Source organism: Amblyraja radiata, chromosome 4 (genome assembly GCF_010909765.2).
Source record: "Amblyraja radiata isolate CabotCenter1 chromosome 4, sAmbRad1.1.pri, whole genome shotgun sequence".
Classification (NCBI taxonomy): Eukaryota; Metazoa; Chordata; class Chondrichthyes; order Rajiformes; family Rajidae; genus Amblyraja; species Amblyraja radiata.
The window spans coordinates 96,135,449-96,156,610 of record NC_045959.1 but is presented as its reverse complement, the minus strand read 5'-3'; the positions used below and the strand labels follow the sequence as shown (position 1 = coordinate 96,156,610).

General features: G+C 41.7%; 1 protein-coding gene across 2 annotated transcripts in view; it reads right to left on the bottom strand.

Moving 5' to 3' along the window:
- The window catches only part of cdk13 (cyclin dependent kinase 13), a 50,915-nt gene extending 33,796 nt beyond the window's left edge, over nt 1-17,119 (bottom strand). The window contains exons 1-3 of one of the 2 annotated variants that reach the window (XM_033019977.1): nt 16,033-17,119; nt 12,566-13,204; nt 1,580-1,753 (exon numbers count right to left, since the gene is read on the bottom strand). In XM_033019977.1, the coding sequence (XP_032875868.1) occupies nt 1,580-1,753; nt 12,566-13,204; nt 16,033-17,003 (1,784 nt within the window). In that variant the 5' untranslated portion in view covers nt 17,004-17,119. The remainder of the gene's footprint in view (nt 1-1,579; nt 1,754-12,565; nt 13,205-16,032) is intronic. The other variant, XM_033019976.1, reaches the window with a different exon arrangement.
- Nucleotides 17,120-21,162: the final 4,043 nt, after the last annotated feature.

The following is a 21,162-nucleotide window of genomic DNA, read 5'->3' as shown; positions in this document are numbered from 1 at the left end:
CTTAGGATAAACCAAAAGTCACACATAACCTTGTCTTCCATTTGCAACAACTTAATTGAAATGGTATGTCCAATTAAGCTTTGTCAAAACACATCTTAAGATGAAAGGATAGAAAGAGAACCTCGGTGGTCACTGCATGGATTTAAGAGAGAGTTAGATAGAGCTCTAGAGGCTAGTGGAATCAAGGGTTATGGGGAGAAGGCAGGCACGGGTTATTGATAGGGGACGATCAGCCATGATCACAATGAATGGCGGTGCTGGCGCGAAGGACCGAATGGCCTCCTCCTGCACCTATTTTCTATGCTTCTATGGCTGTTTAAAGACTTTGCGGAAACTTATTGCCTGGGTTACACGTAAAGCTTTCCTCCTTGTCAGCCAGGGACCGGGTGTTTTTCAGAATCACAGAGTTAAAATGTTAAACTTCTTGAGAATAGACTAAATGCTGGTGTAATTCAGCCAGACAGACAGCTTATCTACAGAGAAGGAATGGGTGATGTTTTAGGTCTGAAAAGTCTCCACCCAAAATGTCACCCATTCCTTCTTTCCAAAGATGCTGCCTGTCGCGCTGAGTCACTCCAGTACTTTGTGTCTATCTTCGGTGTAAACTAGCATCTGCAGTTCCTTCCCACACTTAACTTACTGAGGATTGTGAATAGAGATACTAATTTCCTTTTTACATATATGATAAAAGTCGTGATGGTAGCCGGCAAAGCAGCTGACGAAGACTCAATGAGGAAGTGCTGGTGTAATGTCCTCAGGCATGATAAATGATCTCAAACAATCCGAGGCACTTGGACTGTCCAGAGCACACTCCACATTCGACATTTCCACCGACACCACATTTCCTGTAGCTTCATGTCGGTAGAGGATAAACACTTATTTTAAAAGAACAAAAATTATAAAAATTGGAACAAAGTTTACTTATAGTACTCGCAATTAATTCATGTACATTTCTATCAAAGGAAAACATTTAATTAGAGACATTAACTACCACCAGATACTTGCAGGTCCATAATTTTGGTTGAAAATCATTGGTGTTTACACAACCACAAATCACATTTGCTACTCCTCCAGTGTTATCCTGTAAAGAGCTCCAAATTTGAGCTCCAGGTCCAAATCAACATACAGGTGATGCCATCCTCAACAAGAAAACAAAATCAAGTATATCAATAAATCTTTATACATATCGCCCCCTTACTAAAATGCACAATTCATCTTATTAGTGGCCTAATTTAATCAATGTCATCAAACCAAAAGCCTTGATTCCTAAGAAAATTAACACAGATGAAAATTGAACATCTCTAATATATTGAAATATTCAACTCTTTTATACAGTGTCTCAACACCAATGCTTTATGAAAACTCCAGTGACAGCATTACAATTATTCACACCTTTATTAAGGATCCCACCTAACAATTTTCTCCAACAGCACTCCAATAGAGTGCTAAATTACTCAGACGTTATATTGAAAGATAAAATTGCAAGTCTGTGGCAGACTGCATATTATGAAAATGTGTAGAATGACCAATATACATAGAAACTTCAGATCTTCAAAACAAAACTAAAATTCTCACTTACTTGGGTCTCTTTTTAATTTGTGATGGAACAATCGCTTTTTTCTCTTCAGGAGTTGTTGGCGGGGATAATTCAGATCCTGGAAGTTCAGGTGGCAACGGAAGGTCTATAAGTAAGTGCCGAGACTTTCGCTCAACGTCCTTTTTCAAAGTTTTTATTGAGAGACCTGCTTTTGGACTGTAAACAGAAAAGATAAATGAAATTTAATTTTTTTATAATTTCCAGTATTCAAATGACCAGAGACTAAAAAGCCCATTGAAAACTAAATAGAAGCAGCCACACCTTAATTTCCCTCCCATCAATGCAACCCAGTCTTGTGCAAACTTCTACTATTTGCCTGAAATAGCCCCACTGGCAGCTCGGTCCATATACCTACCACCTTCCGAGTGAAAACATGGCTTGGTAGATTTGTATAAAATATTGCCTCTCTCACCTTAATCATGAGAACTCAGTAATCCAAATGTGGCCTCACCAACATCTTGTGCAACTATAGCACAACGTCCCAACTTCTTTACACATGAAGCCCAATGCATCAAAAGCCTTCTTCACCACCCTATCTCTGCGATGCTGCTACTAAATGCATGCCTTATTGGATTTCTTAGTTATGTCTGTCAAAATATCGGGCAAATTGCGTGAAGGCCAAAAGAAAACACAAAACTGAGAAAGCGCAATTCGTCAAAAATTGACATTTTCCTGGTTTAGCAAATTTCCCAAAAATTACTGAGAAGGCCTTTGATTTTTACATTAAACACAAGTTGTTGATGCCAAATAACATTTCTTCATATTGGACAAATCAACCAATGAATTGAGTGGTCAGTTTAATAAGGTTTACAACTTTGCAAATGGTGGTTCATACATCAGGCATGTTTTGGCAGTAATTTTGCTGTAAATAAAGTGTTTGCACTGGCAGTACCCGGTTTATGAAAGGATTTCATTTCCAAGAATTGTTTGTAACCAAATTATTCACAGAAACATGCGACAGGAGAGCAATCAGGCACTAAGAGCAGCTGTAGTAAATCAGTGACGGCATCTTTAGAGGAAATCACATCCTTACAAGGTACAAGGTGGTAAACCAGTGCCGCGGCTTCCAAGGGAGACAGGAAATTCAGCATGTCTCCAATAATTGTTACAAACTTATACAAAAACACCACAGAAAGCATACTGTTGAAATGTACCACAGCTCAGTTTGGGAACAACTCAGCCCAAGGCCGCAACAAACAGCAGAGAGCTATGGAATAGCCCAGCCACTCACACAACCAGTCCCCCCCACCAATTACTCCGTATACATTTCAAGCCACTTCAGAAAGAAAGCAGGTAAAACATAATCAAAGAATTCCCACGCTGGCCGTTCCTTCTCCTCACCACCAGCAGGCAGAAGATACGGAAGCTTGAAACTGCACCACACCAGACACAGGTACAGCTTTATTCTCCTGTTATCAGGCTTCCAAACCGTTCTTTCCATACTCTTTCCTTCCATAACCTTAGAAACATTCTGATTCTCTTCTAACTCATTGTGGACATTGGGCTTCATCTCTGGAATTGTGCTACAATGCTGAGAACTTTACCCTGCACTGAAACTTTTTCTTCACTTTTCCTATTGTATTTGAATTTAGCTTGATTGTATTTATTTATGTATTGTATTATCTGATTTGATTGGATAGCATGCGTAACAAAGCTTTTCACTGTACCTCGATACACGTGAGAATAATGAACAACCTAAATTCCAAACATTTGAACAAATGTCTCCAGTGTGAATAGGTGATTCGTGGTTAATGTGGATTCGGTGGGCTGAAGGGCCCGTTTCCAAGCTGCATGTCTAAAACTTAAATGTAGGCAAGGCTTAAGCAATGTTTTATAATGTTATAACACAGTTTCCCTGCTCTTCATGATGAGGGCAAGCATCTCGCATGCTATCTTCACCACCCTAATTACTTATGCTGGCAGTTTGGGCATCTGTGGACGTACCCCAAAATCCCTTTGTTCATCCACATTCCTTAGACCCCTGTCATTTAAGGGCCTGTCCCACTATGACAACCTAATTTGTGAGTTTAGAAGAGCTTGCGCTCGCCATAAACTCGCAGCATGGTCGACACATGGTCCTAGGAGGGCACTGTAACTCTCCTTCATGCTCGAGAGAAGTTCCTGCATACTTGCAGCCTCAGTTTGGTCAAGGAAAAAATTTCAGCATGCTGAAAAATTTTCCGCGAGTAAAAATTGGCTGGCATGGTTCTTTTGAACTCGTAGTGCAGTGGAGTGGGATCGCCATGTAGTTACAGACAGTCGAGGGCAGCCGTTGGAGTTTTCAGAACCAAGGAAAACCGACTGTGCCCTCGAGCTTGAAGGTCGAAAACAATTGCTGAAAAGTCGCATAAGTGGGACAGGCCCTTTAACCTTTCAGAATGCATCACTTTGAGTTTGCCAGGATTAAATTCCATCTGCCAATGCTCCATCCAACTTTCTGGCTGATCAGTATCATTCTGTAGCCCAAGACAATCCCACTCACCATCTACACCACTACAAAGTTTCATGTCATCTCCAAACTTACTAATCTTACCTTCTACAGTCACATCCAAGTAATTGCTATACATCATAAGCAAAGGTCCCAGCGCCAATCTTTGTGCTAAACCCACAGGTCAATTCCTCCAATCAGAAAAGTAATTCTCCAACACCACTGCCTCCTATTATTAGGGCAATTTTGGGTGCAATTTGCTAATATATCCTGAATCCCATGAGCTCTAACCATTTGGACCAGCCTACCATGCAGGACCTTGTCAAAGGCTTTACTTAAGTCTATGAAGACGATACCTCCTCAATATCCTTGGTTATATATATATTTTTTAATCAAATTAGAGACGCAGAATTTCCTACAAATCAATCCTGACTACCATAATCAATCACCATCATGCCAGGCAAAGATATATCCTGTACTTTAGAATTTATATATTTCTCTATGACAAATGTAAGACTCAATGGTCTGTAATTACCTGGCAATTCACGCTGTCCTTTGTCAATAAAGGAACCATATCTACTGTCCTCTAATACTTTTGTAGCTCACCTGTGGCAGTGAAGATACACTAATCTACATCCTTGCTTTTCATAGTCTGGGATAACTTCATCTGACATTCGGGAATTATTCATCTTTACTTACTCCAAGATGTCCAACAATTCCAGCTTCTTAAGATTAACATGTTTATCAATATCAATAGCCCTCTCCCTGAACACTTAATCTACCATTTTCTCTATTTGAGTGAATTGAGATAAGTATTCATCTTAAAATTTGCTAGCACCCCTGGTTCTACAAACAGATTGCCCCTTTGTTCCTCAAAGAACGAACTGTTACTCTTCCCTTGGTTGCCCTCTTGCTGCTAATATATTTATAAAATGTCTTTGAATTGTCCCTTAATATTGTCTGTCAGTGATATTTCCCAGCCATTTCGCCCTATTTGTTTTAATGTACTGTCAGGGTCTCAAGAGTCTCTCCGGTTTTTAATCACATAAACTGCTGCCAACAGGTAAGCTGGTTAAAAATGGAGAGGGAAGATTGTTTGCCTTTTAATGTAGGCGCTATTCTTCTTTCTCCAACACATCTGAATAAATCAATGTATGAGCAAAATCCGATAATACAGTACCCTACGCATTTGGAAACAGTTGAAATCAAACCTCAAACTGAGAAATTTCTCTCTCCTTTTACCAATCGCTAATAATCCTTTGTTTAAACCGTCTGCTTAAAAGTGTCTAAAAGAACCAGAGGGTACTATTCTGTGAATGGGTCACCTTCTAACACGTAAAGTCCTGACATGTAATGACAGTGAATTATCAACAGCATATTAATAGAACATTTTAAACATTTATTCTTCCCTACATAGAAGCACTGCGGCTATACTGCATACTATCTGTAAAATGCAATACAGCAACCATCTCCAACCTCTGACCTACTTATCACTCCTTCCCTCCACCCTGCCCAAGATTATCTGCTAAATTAGACATCACAACTTGGACACGTGCCACTAAGTCGCTGCCTCAAAAAGGTAGCCAACATCATCAAAGACCCACACCATCCTGGCCACACACTCGTTTCACCACAACCATCGGGAAGAAGGTACAAGAGCCTGAAAACTGTAACTTCCAGGTTCAGGAACAGCTTCTTCCCTACAGCCATCAGACTATTAAACACAACAACAAATAAGCTCTGAACTGCAACAGACTATTACTATTATTGCACTATATTTATTTATTTATTTATTGAGTATGTGTGTGTGTATATACACTGAACTTTTTTCTCTTTTTCTCCCGTTATGTACTATGTTTCAATATTCTGTTGTGCTGCAGCAAGTAAGAATTTCATTGTCCTATCTGGGACATATGACAATAAAACACTCTTGACTAATTCTTCCCCGCATAAAATAATGGATTTGGTCACAATTAATATGAAACCTAACATACGTTCAAGGTCGGCAGAGGAGCGACAGGTGAAAGAGTGAGTGCAGGGATTAGCTGAGAAATTTAATTAGCAAATCAGTAAATTCGCAAAGTCAATTACACAAACATCTTTAAAAAAAAGCAGATTATTCAGGTCTTTGTGCATGTTCCATCATTCAATAACCTCAGTACACCCCATCTCCAAATATGAAATCTAGTGAATTTCTCCAAGGCAGTACATTCTTCCTTGGATAAGGAGCTGAAAACTACACAGATGTAGTCTAAATAATGCCCCATATATGACTGCTCAAGAATGTCTTAATTGTAAAACTCTTAAAGGCCAACTTTCCCAATTAATCTCAATACTTGCAAGCTAACGCTTTGATTTATGTACAAGCACAGCTGGATCTGCTTAAATAACATTTCCTATTTTATCATTGATTAAACCACCCTTTACATCTTGCCCCACACAAGTCGGGTTCGGGGATTTGGCAGCAGTTTGTTCTATTTTCTCCTGTGGTGTTTCTCCACAAATGTTAAAACTTTCAACTGTATTCTTAATAGTTTTAGTCTTGAATTTCTACTTCCTTGTTGGTCGGTCAGACAATATAATTCATCATAATGGAATAGATACCAGGAAACAGATTAGGTTTCCATCCAGAGCATTTTACTTGACATTTTACTTAACTGTCTGAAAATGAGATCAATTTAAATGTGCCTTTGTCACTGAAGGATTATGTTATTTTTGACCCAAGGGTAACTAATTTCTAGAAGGAAAGCAAACAAAGCTGTTAGGAAATCACCCGAATTCAGAACTCATTCAAGTGAAATATGCTCTTGTGTTCAAAATTTTCTGATGTCAGCATCAGGCAATCTATGATCAGAAATATCATGGGATGAAAATTTGTCTCAATAAATATTTAGTCTCATACTACAGGAAAATGGATATGAATCTTGCCATAACATCCACTTCTCCCTCGTCTAGCTTTGGCACAAACCCCGATACCTTCTGAAGGAACAGGTCCAAAGTCTTGACATTCTAGGATAAGATTTACAAACATAAAGTGTTTCTTGGTATCTATTCCATTATGGTTTAGCCAGGATGACAACAGTTAACAAGGAACACAGACACACAGTGCCAAACTGTCATGTTTACACATGTACATATTCACATTGTCATAATTCTACTGAAATTGCTATCCCCAATACAGATCACTCTCATAAACAACCTGGCAGATATCAAGGATCAATGTTGCAGCCTCATGCACTGTAAGCTGTGTGGCATGCCAAATGTTACACTTATTCCAAAGCCTCCAAGGGGGAACTTAATGGCCCAATGAGAAATGAATTAATCACATCTCACCGGGTTGAAATTAAAAATCCCAGTTTTACATTGTCTAAATGAAAAAGCCAATTGTGAGAGAAGATTTAGACTGGTACACTACATGCCCAATTCAATTACATTAAAATATCTAAAGAAAAATTGGACTTTGGATCAATGATTTGAGAAAATAAAACACTCAAACATTTCTGTTGCCCTCCAGTCCAAATCCTTAGCCAAACATCCCGATGAAAAGAAAGCAAATGTATGCTCTAAAAATGTATCTTCTGCTAATATGAGAGACATTATAAATCAGTATCAAAATTACTTCCAAACATCTGACCCTATAAAAAAAGTGCATTAACTAACTCAGGTGGTTGTCTTGCACAGAGCTATCAAAATTCTATCCAAAAATGGGAGGGCAGTCAAGTACACAAAATGAATGAAATTTTGTTCCATAAGCCCAACAACATAGTCTCTGCAAGACCTAAGAATTCGAAGCACCATTATTAAAATAGAATCCTGTATCAAAATAAAACAACCACTGTTCCATAAATGACTTAAATGTATTTAAAAAATGAGAGACATCATCCTGGAAGAAACCTTTTATAGAGCAAGGCAGTTAGGACCATAGAAACAAGGAACTGCAGGTGCTGGTTTATCAAAAAAAGATACAAAGTACTGGAGTGGGTCAGACAGCATCTCTGGATAACATGGATAGATGACATTTTCAGTTGGGACCCTTCTTAATACTGATTGTACAGGAGGGAAGAGAGCAATGAATGGAGTGGAAGGACAAATTACTGACTTATTCAGCCCGAAGAAAGGTTTTGGCCCGAAATGTCATCTATTCCCTTTCTCCAGATATGCTGCCTGACCCGTTGAGTGACACCCGTTTTTTGTGTCTATCTTAAGAGCAGGACAAAGCCTGGCAGGTAATAGGCGTATACAGGTGAGTGTTTGATGGCTGGACAAAGGTCCATGCGGATGGTTGTAAGCTACCCAAATAGAATGTGATTATTTCCCACTTCGCGTGTGGCCTCACTCTGACTTTGGAGACGGCCCAGAACAGAAAGGCCAGTATAGGAATGGAAGAGGAGGTGCACCTAAACATCGGTCTCATCTAGAAAGACTGTTGAAGTTCCCTGGATGGAGGCGAGGAAGGTGGAAATAGTAGGGATGGGACGCCATGACTGGCGGTGGGATAACGTTGGAGGTGACAGAAGTGTCAGGTGTCGCTGGAGTAAAAAGTGAGGAACAGGGAAACTATCCTTCTCGTGTCTGGGGAAGGAGGAGAAATAGGAGAATTAAGGGGATGTAGTTGAGATGCAGGTGATCCTTAACAGTCTGAAGAAGAAATGCCAACCCGAAATGTCTCTTTATCCATGTTCTCCAGAGATCCTGTCAGACCCGCTGAGTTACTCCAGGACTTGGTGTGCTTTTTTGCAGTTGGGCCATCAATGAATTGATAAATAATTCTCCCTTTCTTTAAATTTAGTCCGAGAGTCAAGCGTGTTTTATTGTCATATGGACCAAAACAGAACAATGAAATTCTTACTTGCAGCAGAACAGATTTGTAAACACATTACTCAATAGATAATAAAATAAAAAAGTTCATTAAATTAAAAAAACGCAAAAATTATATGTTGTGGGAATAAAATCACTTAAAGCATAAGATTTCAAACCATGAGGATTAGAATCTCTCAGCAAAATTATTTTCGTTTATTGCAAAATATAGCGTATTTTCAAAGCAACGTGCAATCCTCCAAAGCCAAACCCAATTAATTACTACTAACAAAATTGAACTCAAAACAAATATCAATATGCAGCAAGGATAAATAAAGCCTTCAACAACGATTTGAGAATTAGATAAAAAATATAACTCAAGGTGTACTTCCAACAAAATTATGTTTACGTTTTGTAAAATTTGGTGTTACTGGGTCAATGTAATGTTCTTTGGAACATTTCATTATTCATAGGCAAGTGATATTATTAAACCAAGATGGTTGCATGTGCTGATTTCAGAGTGCCACATTTTCTGCACAATAACTGACTGCACTTAATATCCTAAATGGTATAAGTTCACGAAAGCCATTATATGAATTAAATATGTGTAGGAAAGAACTGCAGATGCTTAAATCAAAGGTAGACACAAAATGTTGGAGTAACTCAGCATTACAGGCAGCATCTCTGGAGAGAAGGAATGGGTGACTTTTCGGGTCGAGACCCTTCTTCAGCATTTTGTGTCTACCATATGAATGCAATATATGCTTTATAAATTACAGCACCAACCTAACAAAGTCACTAAATCAATGGGAAACACTATGCAGGTAGAGGGGCAGATCTCTTGCCTTATTAAATATAATCATTGCCTTGTCATTTTTCTTATACTTACCACAGAATAGAAATATGTAATTTAGCCCATTAGCAGAGCTGCCAAGTTTTGTCAGAGCATTTCAGTATTCTTGTACCTGAAAATTCACTATTTTGCTGAGGAAATCAGTAATTTTACACTGTGCCATTTTGCTGAAAAAAGTGTTGTTTTTTATGTGCGGTCATACCCATGTAAGAGTACAAAAATGCATAACTTTGTCACCAATTGATATGTCTTCTACGCACCTTAATTGACAGTGCATTCATTGCCATCTCTTTGTATACTGCTGTTTGAAGGGCTGCTTCCTGCTTTTAGCACCAGATGATGATGTGGAAGCCATTTTGGAAGCCTCCCTCTCCCTCCTTCGCTCTCTTTCCATCCTTCCTCTTTCCCTCCCTCCATCTCTCTTCCTCCCCCTCCCCCTCCCTCTTTCTTTCACCCTCTCTCCTTCCTTATTTTCTCCCTCCCTCTCTTATTCCCTCCCTCCCTCCCACTCCCTCTCTCCCTCCCCTAACAGTCTGTGACCCACAGCACCGTGGCCATAGCGCTATGTGTAAAGTGCTCCAACAGGGAGTGTTGTTTTTAGAACCCATAGCACTGTTCGTTTAAATCACCACGCTTTAAACTGACAGCGCTGTTTAAACCTGGAGCGGGACAGGCAGATCGAAGCTTACAACAATAATCATGCAGATCTTGAAATTTCAAATACTAATAGATTTAATCAGCTATAATTTTTATAGTTACAGTATGACTTTTTAAATCCTTGCATATTTTAAGCAGCAAGATGAAACAGGAAGTTGGGTTGATTTTTTTTAAATCCGTATTTTACAAAGCAAAATCGTACATCCGTATTCTGATCGCATTTCCGTACAAAATACGGAAAATCTGTACTACTTGGCAGCTCTGCATTAGGGTTCATGCAAGCCCCCAATGAAGCAATCGGATCAGTCCCATTTTCCACTAGCCCACCAACTTATTTTCCCCACTTACCAATGTTAACTGATAATTTATAACGTTCATTTAACCTACCAGCACATCTTTGAAAACAGAGCAGCCAGCAAAAATCATGTGGTTACAGGGAGAAAGTATAAACTCCAGCCATTACATTAGCCCTAGATCTAATAAGAGCCCCATCAACTCTGATGCAACAGCATTAACTGTACAACACTATGAATCACATTTGTTTGAACTCAGCTCCACACTTCAAATGTGTTTATTGCTACAACCTTCAAACTTTCTTACAATCAACCCCACTTTACAGGGCGAGGTTGTGTACCTAAGAAATGGTCTAACATTGCAACATTTCTAAATTTTTTGGGTCGTGATTTGTCAATTTTGCAAGGGCAAGTTTCCTTTACCCAAATGGCCATAACCTGTGAATTGTCTGTACAGCAGGTACAGACTATGGCTATGGCTCTAAAATGCAAAAAGGTAGAAGACTGTGCAGAATCTCTCTCTTGCTGCTATATTGACATTTGGCAGCTGAAAATAGCAAATTAAATCAGTACACAGATGTCAGACAAAATCATATTTGAATCCAGTATGGTTTAATCATTTGGAAACTTGGTGCAAATAGCAAAGAATTAATGGAGACAAAAACTGCAGATATTGGAATCTAGAATAAAAACAAAACACATCAAGCAGCATCTGGGGAGGCAAAAGGTCAGTCTATCTTTCAGGTTGACACCCTGTTTTGGAACTGCAAAGGAGGGTGAAAGAATATCAATACTGTGAAATAGTGGGGGCTGGATAGAGGCTCGTGGGTGTTAGGGGGAATGAGATAGATGGAAGCAAATAAGGGAGAAGGGACGGGGACGGGGGGGGGTGCTGGGAGAGAGGGGGGGGGGGGAAGAGGGGGCATGGAAAACAGGCTGTCGGGTGATAGATAGGGACGGTGATGGGCAGATAGAACCTAGTCAGGAAGTTGAGGGTATTGGAAGGATGAACAAAGGGAGAAAGGGAGAAAATTAGGTGGTATGAATGTTCAATTTTCCAATTTCAAACAATCCATTTCCCGGTGCTCTCTGCCCACATACTCACGTGATGCATAGTTTTCATCTCTACAGAAGTTTACCATTTGTCTCCACCTCTGGACTTAGCCCCTACAACTAGTTGCCCTGAGAAACTAAATCAAAGTATAAACCAAACTAGATTAATCCAGTAACACAAATACACTATCCAAGCTTTTATTCACGTTGCTTTTTTTCTTTCCAATCTATCAAATTGGAGCCCCATACTATTGATAGATATATAGCACGTCAAATTGAAAAGAGGAATTTTCCTGCTTGCCTGGTCCATGTTTATCCCTCACTCAATGTCACTAAAAGCTGATTATTTATTTGCAAGTCACATTATGACTATTTGGGTCGTTTTCCCAGTCAGAATCCACAAGTCACTATCCAAAAGATTTAGAGAAATAGAATGAAATTTCCTCTCAGTATTTGTGGAAAAAGTAAAGAAATCAATACAACATATTTTTGGTAACATTGCTTCGTGTCAAGGAAGGGGGGAAAAAAATCACAATAAGACCATTTCCCAGCAACACACTCACAAGAACAAGGGGGTTACCTGTTCTTCAATGCTTTTCATTGCTTACGCTTCAAATCCATTCCAAGTAGAAATGTATAAAACTTATCCTAAACTTCAGGCTTCAAAAACTAATCAACACTTCTATATTCTGGAATCATAAGAAACTGAAATGCTGGAATCTTGATGAAAATACAAAGTGCTAGAGGAATTCAACCCATCAGGCAGCATCTGCGGAAGGAATGGACAGGCAACATTTCAAGTCGACCCAACTTTAGACTGCTGCCTGACCAGCTGAGTTCCTCCAATGCAGTGTTTTGCCCCAATTCCTAGCTAAAGTAACTTTTACCTGCTCACATCTTCTTGCTCCTCCTTTGTTAGCACAAGGGGCAGAGGTAGTGGTGGCAACGTTGATGTTAGCAACTGTGAATTCTTTTCTTTCTCTTTTGTCATTTCACTTGGCACAGCTTGCTTGGGTTTTTCTTTTGGTGTGGTTGATTCCAATTTAATTGCTGGAATCTTGGGAATTTTTGTTCCTAGGTTTATCTGTATTACTTCCTTTTTGTCCAGGGTTGATTCATGATCTATTTTCACCTCTTGGGTAATCATCTTGGTTTTCAGTTTCTCATTTTTAACTACTGTTTGGATTCCAGTGTTCAATGGGGAAGCAGGTGCTCTCTCTGACTTGCATTTACTTGCTTCCTTTGCATCCTTTGTCTGTGATGCGCAGCCGACTGTTGAACTGACATTGCCACTTGCCTTGGCAGTAGTCACATTAAGTGCATTAGAGATTTTAGTATTATTCTTAGCAGCCTCAACAGCTCTCGCTTTTTTATGCTTACTTAGCTCAGCAGCAAGACTAGTCTTATAAGTTAAACTGTTTGGTGAAATGCTTGACTGCCGACTGCGAGACCTTGACACACGATGCTTGCTGCGAGATCTTGAGCGTCTGGAATAATACGGACTCCTGCTTCGCGACTTGGGTCTCCTGAAAGTGCAAATAATTAAATCAATCAAGGACAAATTAATTGGAAAAAAATACAAATCACTTAATATGAATACAAAGTCTGCATGGTTTTAAACATTTCTTATAAAGTAGCTTCTTGATGCAGGAAATAAAACTTGGGAAAATGTTGCTATCGAACCAAATCAATTTAGCAAAGTAGCTAAAAATCTTCAAAAGAAGTGAATTATTATAATTTTAAAATATAACCCTAATATCTATATACTTTTAAAACTGTATGTGTGTGTGTGGATGTGTGTGTTTTACATATTTTGCATGTAAAACGTATCTCCTCGAAAACCGGACGCAAAAACGCGGATTTTTACCATTTCGGTAGGGATTTTCCTTGGTCAATTTTGAATAAAATTGATCACAAAACTAAAATTTTAAAATCTATACGGCACTCACCAGCTGCTGGCGTCACAATGCCCACCTGCCTCCAGCCCCCAGCCCAGCACAAGTACGCTCGCGCCACGCCTACAAGGGGGGTAGTTAGCGTGTGCGCGGGGGGTAGTTAATGTGTGTGTGTGTGTGTGTGTGTGAGGGTGGTTAATGTGTGTGACGTCGCATGCCGCCCCCCCCCCCCCTCAACCTCACGTTGGGGGAACAGACCCAACGGGTCTGCACTTAGTCCAGTAACACTTAAAATTGGCCATTTTCTTGCTTGATGGCTTGCTTGAGTAAAGTAACTTTTGAAAGCAAAAAGCCTGAGTATTCCTGTTCCATCCTCCAAATTACAAAACTAAATATCGGTTAAATGGAAGGCACCACAGAATTTTTGTAACAAGGATAATGTTTAGGATTCTTTTCTTTGGATTAGATTAGATTTAATGAAGAAGGGTATAGACTATATTATTTGTTCACTTATGAGAGGTGGATGTAGTTGGCAATCCCAGCATTTATAATCTATCCCCATTTGCCCCAAAGTGATGAAGTGATCCGCAGTATTAAAACTAATTTCAGCAAAAAAACAACTGGTGAGTGAGGCTACATCTGTGACTGATCAATCCGAAAAAAGTTCCTGATCCAAAACATCATCTGTCCATTCACTCCATAGATGCTGTTGGACCAGCTGAGTTTATCCAGTACTTTGTTTTCCTCAACATGCCAGAATCTGCAGTTTCTTGTCTCAAAGTTTTTTACAGCAACTAGCAGCCAAATTTCACTTTAATTCCAAAATATTTGAATTTAAAGTTGCCAGCTGCCATGGCGAGATTTAAATTCATGTCTCTGCTATGGACCCAATATTTTAACCAGTAAGCCAGCATACCCAAATAAATTTCTCTTTTCTGGAGTGGTTAATAGACGGGGATTATTTAAAATAGTGGTAATACAAGAGGCTGCAGGTGCTGACGTCTGGAGCAAAACAAAATGCTGGAGGAACTTTGTTAAAGTAGGCATAGCTTGAGGAGATTTTACAGTGGAGCTGCAAGACGTAGAAACATGGGGCTACAGATGTTGTTTACAAAAAAAGACAAAGTGCTGGAGTAACTCAGTAGGTCAGGCAGCATCTCTGCCCAAATACTCCCAAAATGCCACTATCCATGTACTCCAGAGATGCTGCCTGACCTGCTGAGATGCTTCAGCGCTATCTTTTTCTGCCCCTTGGATACTACTCCAGTAATCTAACCACCATACTATCCTATATTTCAGTCCTAAAATTTTGGGGGTCAGACTCTTTCCTCAGCATTAACTTACAGCTCCCAAATCGGAATACCAAAATGTCTTGCATTGATAGGTTGAGATTCCTACAAATTAATAACCAGAACTTCATATTATCCCTGATGATTTAACCACTAATACTACAAAAAAAGTTCACTTTTGCTTGAAGTATCAAAAAGCGTTAAAAAAAAGGGTATTCCTTTAATTATAACTATAGGCAGCAACCGTCCAATCCATCAGATCCATGCCATGGCCCAGCAGAAGCCCATTTCATTTATTTTTCTATAGTGTACAGCCCCATCACGCTTATGAACTACCATTTGACTATTCTACCGCTTACCCACAGCCAGGATAATTTGCAATTATCAATTAAGTTAACAGCACATCTTTGCGAGCAAAACATTACTTTAACCATTGAAAATTTCCCCATAAAGATAAGAACATCCATGCAACAATGCACTCCAATTTTGTGCCAATATATACTTTGTACCAACTGTATATCACGCACCTATCTTAAATAACCAATGTCAATAAAATGACCTGTTACTACAAAATACAATATGCAAGAATTAGAGAGCCTCTGAACCCTCTAAATGATATTGCAAGATTATAAATACCAAAAATAGCTACTTTACATTCTAGTCATTATTTTCCATATTAATTATTAATTCACCAGAAAATAACAAGAATAATGATATTTTTATATGCCAGGTGGTTTTATACAGTCCATCCAAGTTGAACACCCATCCTCTAAAGATAACAAAACTTGAAACCATCTTTTTCAAGGTTTAAAAACAGCAATTTATAAACATCACAGAACACTTAACATAATGAACATGAATTTACACAAAGTGTATGATCTGGTTACATTATTAGATTTCATGCTCCCAATATCTGCAATTAAAAATCAATATATTATCGGCTACAGATAGGAAAGGTGGGCTAATATTATTCAGACTTCATACAACTTCCGATGCTTGACACTGGTATATTTAGTTTTGTGGAAAGTTATATCCCCATCTACGTTTCCTGTGTAAACTATATTTCAGACTATTTAAAGATATTATAGACTTACACAGACAGTATGCAATAACAACTTTGCAGCACCCCAGGCTTGTAAACCAGTCATCTTCACCGACAATCAGACTGACCTGAGTTCGGGGCTCCGGCTGGACGAGCGGCGACGGCTGCTGCTGGAGTAGGGGTTGGGGGACAGGCCACCAAACTCATAGGGACTGAGATGCCTGGAGAAGCTGGGCGAGCGGCGGCGTGGGGCCGAGTAGGGGCTGGGAGAACGGCCGGTGTAGACAGAATGTAGGCCCTGCTCCCGCGAACTGTACAGCGGCTTGAAGGCAAAGAGCGGCGGCGGTGGCGGCGGGGTGCGGCCGAAAAGCTCGAAGGCGGCGGACCTGGCGGGGCTGTGGCCACCGCCAGCTCCGTAAACCTGCGGGTAACAAGGCACGGCTGTCCCGTACGGGCTCGGCTCACGGTACGCCGGGCTGCGAGGCCCAGGCGAGGTGCGGTAGGCCCGCGGCGCCTCCCAGTCCAACTCCCGGTAGGCCCGCGGAGGCTCCCGATAAGCGGCGGGCGTCTCTTTGTCGGTGCGGTGAGAGGCGCGGCTACCGCGGGCCTCAGGGCCGGGTTGCTCTGCCCCCGCTGCCGCAGTCGTCGCCGCCGCCGCTGCCGGCTTACTGCGGGCCCGGCTCTTGCCCTTGCCGTCAGCCCGGGCCCGGGAGCTCTCCTTCGCCCTCTCCCGTTTCCGCTTGTCCTTCTCCCGCCAGCGATCCGCCCTGCGGCCGGCCGGACTGCGGCCTAGGCTCTCCGCCTGCGAGCTCACGTCCTCGTACTCCACCAAGCCCCGCAGCGGCAGTGGCAGCGTCAGCGGCAGGGGAAGGGGGAGCGGGCCGGAGGCGGACACCGTTACTGCCGGTTGCAGGGCCTTGCGCTCGTCCGAGCGCTTTCTGCGGCGTTTCCTCCGCCGCGAACTGGAGGAAGGACGAGCGGCGTTAGATGTTGCGCAGCGGCCTTTATCCCGGGCCTGCGCCAGGCCGCTCTCACTCTGGCGTCTCCTGGTGCTGGGGCTGTGACCCCGGCTCCCGCCGCGGTTCTCCGTGCTCGGCATTGACTCCCGCGGCCTCACTCGCTCACTCGGCGCCGCCGCCGCCGGACATCGCGGGGCCTGCAGCCGCCACTCAACAACGCCGGCACATCCGGCCTCACGGCGGGCGGAACAGACTCACAAAATGGCCGTCCGCTGGGCGCCGCCGGACGTGACGTACCGTCGCCGGCGGATCTCCGGAGAGGGGCGAGGGAAGGGCAAAGATGGCGTTCGGTGAACCTCAGCCCTTAAACCATGTGCTGAAGAACTGCTGCTTCACGCCGAAGATAGACACAATATAAGCTGGAGTAACTCAGCGGGACCGGCCAGCATGTCTGGAGAGAAGGAATGGGTGACGTTTCGGGTCGAGACCCTTCTTCAGACTGAGTCAGGGGAGAGGGAGACAAGGTGTGAAGACGAGACATCAAAGAGAAATGTCAAGAGTGTTTTATTGTCATATGTCCCAGCTAGGTCAAAGAAATTCTTACTTGCTGCAGCACAACAGAATACGGAAACTAGTACATAACGGGAGAAGAAACAAAGTTCAGTGTGTGTATACACATACTCATAAACAACAAATATAGTCGATTGTCAGCTGAGGGGAAGGTGACATCGAGGCATGCAATCAGTAACATCAGTTGACAACTGGCTCAATGTGCAATACTTTTATTTATTTATAGCTGTTATTTTACCTTCAATGCCTGCCCCATCCTCTGTACCTGTTTTCTTTTTTTAATCGCTTAATATGGTTTTTTCGTTTTATGGGAGAAAATTTCACATTCCAACCCATGATTCAATTAAGGCAAAAAACAGGTGTTGAAGCATGTCATTCATATTTTGATCTATGATTCCTTAAATTGTCACAAATTATGATATACTATAATTTTAATACCCAGATGATGTGATACGATAGAACTTTATTTATCCCAGGAGGGAAATTGATCTGCCAACAGTAATAAAAACACAAAATACATGACACTTGAAACATACAAAAGGTATTTACATCTACCGCGATATGGGTTCCACAGATTACAAAAAAGCAAAACATTAGCGCGAAACACAATTGGAAAGAAAAACAAGTCTGCGGCAGTGGAAGAGATGTTTCGTGTTCCGTTGTCAAGTTTGCAGTTTGGTTCGAGGACATGTCGTTTTAGGAAAATTGCTGTTCTTGGCTTGGTGATGAGAGACTTAAGGCTTCTGTACCTTCTGCCCAAAGGATGCAGTGAGAAGAGGGCATGGCCGGGGTGGTGGGATCCATTAGAATGGATGCCACCTGCGTGTGGCAGTGCCTCATGCATATGCTTCGATGGTGGAGAGAGCTGTGCCTGTGATGGACCAGGCTGAGTCCACCATTCTCTGTAGACTAGATATGTAGAAAGGAACTGCAGATGCTGGTTTAAACCGAAGATAGACACAAAAAGCTGGAGTAAGTCAGTGGGTCAGACAGCATATCTGGTGAAAAGGAATAGGTGACATTTCGGGTCAAGATGAAGAAGTCATTATCATATTGAATATCTAGTCTGAAGAAGGGTCTCGACTCGAAACGTCGTCAATTACTTTTCTCCAGAGATGCTGACTGACCTGCTGAGTGACTCAAGCTTTTTATGTTTATTCTTTGTCTATTCTTGTGCAATGGTGTGTTGGAATTGCCATTTCAGGGCATGAAACAATCAATTCAGGATACTTTCTATAATGCATTTGTAGAAATTTGTTAAGAGTTTTTGGTGGCATGTGGAATATCTTTAAACTTCTTAAAAGGTAGAAGCGCTGCGCATATTCATAATTACATCTATGTGTTGGGCCCAGGACAGGTTGAAATGGATAGAACTTTGAGTATTAGGACAGATTGTAATCATGGGCATCAGTCAGGAAGTTGGGAGTTGAGGCCGAAAATCAGATCAACCATGATTGTAGCGGCAGATTTTTACATCGTTCAAGAGATTACTCCCTCTACCCACTAAAGAGACTACATGGCTTTAGGAGAATGTCGTAATAAGCATGTGAGCTCTCCGTGAGACCTTCAGAACTTCTTCACAGATAAATCTTCATAACACAGTCTATTGATTAATAGTTTCTTTACTGTTGAAGAAAAACAATAAGATATACATCCGACCTTCTTCTCCGACTCATACACTTTAATCTTCGTCAAACTCCAGCATATTGCTTTTAAACGTTAGAAAACTCCTTGTGTCTCGATTAAACTTCACATGGTCGAAGGGTGTTCCTTCCCCATGTAACTCCGAGCTAAACTAAAAACTAAGCTTCTGCGCAAGAAACCCAGCACCAATCACGCCCTTGACTACGTAATAAATCCCACTCACATAATAACGGGCAGTCTAAAATTTAAAGACAAATGCCATAATTAATGACGCACAAAAGAAGCCAAATGGCCACTACATACCGGCCCCTAATTGTTCCGAGTATATAACGAGGCAATTATTAATAAACATCAAAAAAGTATATCCGCATTCAGAATTCTTCATCAACTCTTCCATCTTCACCTTCGCCTTCTAGAAGCAAGCATAACTTGATTATTGATCTTATTAAAACCCTGTTTTTAGTTTAAAGTCATACCGTGGGATCTCACGCCGAAGTCGCCAGTGTCGGAGCTCCGTCCAGCGCAGCCTGTGGACTTCGAGAGCTGCGGTCTCCGGGGAGGAAGCGGCCGCTCCAGGCACTCCAAGCCGCTGAGAGTGTTCACCCGACACCAGAGCTTCATCATCCGGCGAGAGGGCCTGAAAATTCGGGCTGGCGTAGCGGTGACTGCGGAGGCCTCAATAGGCCCGAGGATGGGTGAACAGGGGACGGGACTGGACTTTTGATGCCTTCCCCCACTGTGGGAGCCATTGTGGGGGGATGTTTTTATGTTTACTGGTAAATTCTTTGATGTTGTGTCTTATCTTTATCTGTATGCTGCAATGGCAAGTCAAATTTCACTACACCAATTGGTGTATGTGATAATAAATGTTCTTTGTAGAGAGACTCTAGTTCATTGATCCATCTCTTATCGCTTAAGAAGCGGTTCGCTGCCAGTTCTCTAGAAACTTCATCCGCAGGATTTTCTTTTGTGTTAACATATTTCAATTGTGCAACATTAGTAACTCCCAATGCTCTTTCCATTGGCAAATTGTCTCTGTCCAAATTATTCTTCAAAGTGGTTATTCATGTAATTTAGTATTCTCGCCAAACTTGCATTTCAAATTCCGGGTGCGTTGCTCTGCCATACGATGATTATTCAGCAGATTAACACTTTCTTGTTTGAAAGGTAAGTCCAGACAATAGGAGGATGGCGGACTGCAGGAGTGGGGCGCCGTTGTATATGGCTGCTCTGCCTGCAGTCCGTCCTTTCATCCTTTTTTATTTTTAGTCCTGTTAAAAACAAAATGTTTGTTGGAGGTCTTCTTTTATGTGGTTTTTGGGGGTAGAGGAAAGGGAAACTTTATTTCCTAGTCCCTACCTGGTCGGAGAGGCAGCTTACCTCCGAGCTGCTTCTTCGCCCCTTCCTCGCGGCCTACCATTGGACTGGAGCGGTGTTTCCTGTCGGGACCGGCCGGAAAGGAAGCGGCACAGCGCTGGGACACCATCACGGAGCGGGCGATGCCCTACCCGGGTCGCCGTCCGAGGAGGAAGCGGCTGCTCCAAACATTCCAAGCCGCTGAGGAGTGTTCACCCGACGCCGGTGTTCCATCGTCCCGGCAAGAGGGCCTGAAAACATCGGACTGGCTGCGGAGGCCACAAATAGGCCCCAACCTCGGGTGATCACAGAGGAAGAGGACTGAACTTTCTGGTGCCTTTCCCCACAGTGGAAATTTTTGATTCTGCTGTGGGGGGACGTTCATGTTGAATTCTATAATGTGTTGTGTCATTTTATTTTTTGTTAATTTTTCTATGGATGTACGGAAACTACATTGTTTCTTCTATGTAAAGCACTTTGGTTTCAACGCGAGTTGATTTAAACGTGCTATATATAAAATATTGGTGGGCGGCGCGACTTTCGTCAGCAGCGGCCTCTGCAGTCCGTCTGCGTTTTTATTATTTTATGTCTATGTTTTTTATGTAGTTTTTGTTATTTTTTGTTGGGGTATGTGTGTGGGGGGGGTGGGGGTGGTGTGGGGGGGAGGGGGTAACTTTTAAATCTCTCCCTGCACGGGAGACCCGACCTTTTCTTTGTCGGGTCTCCGTT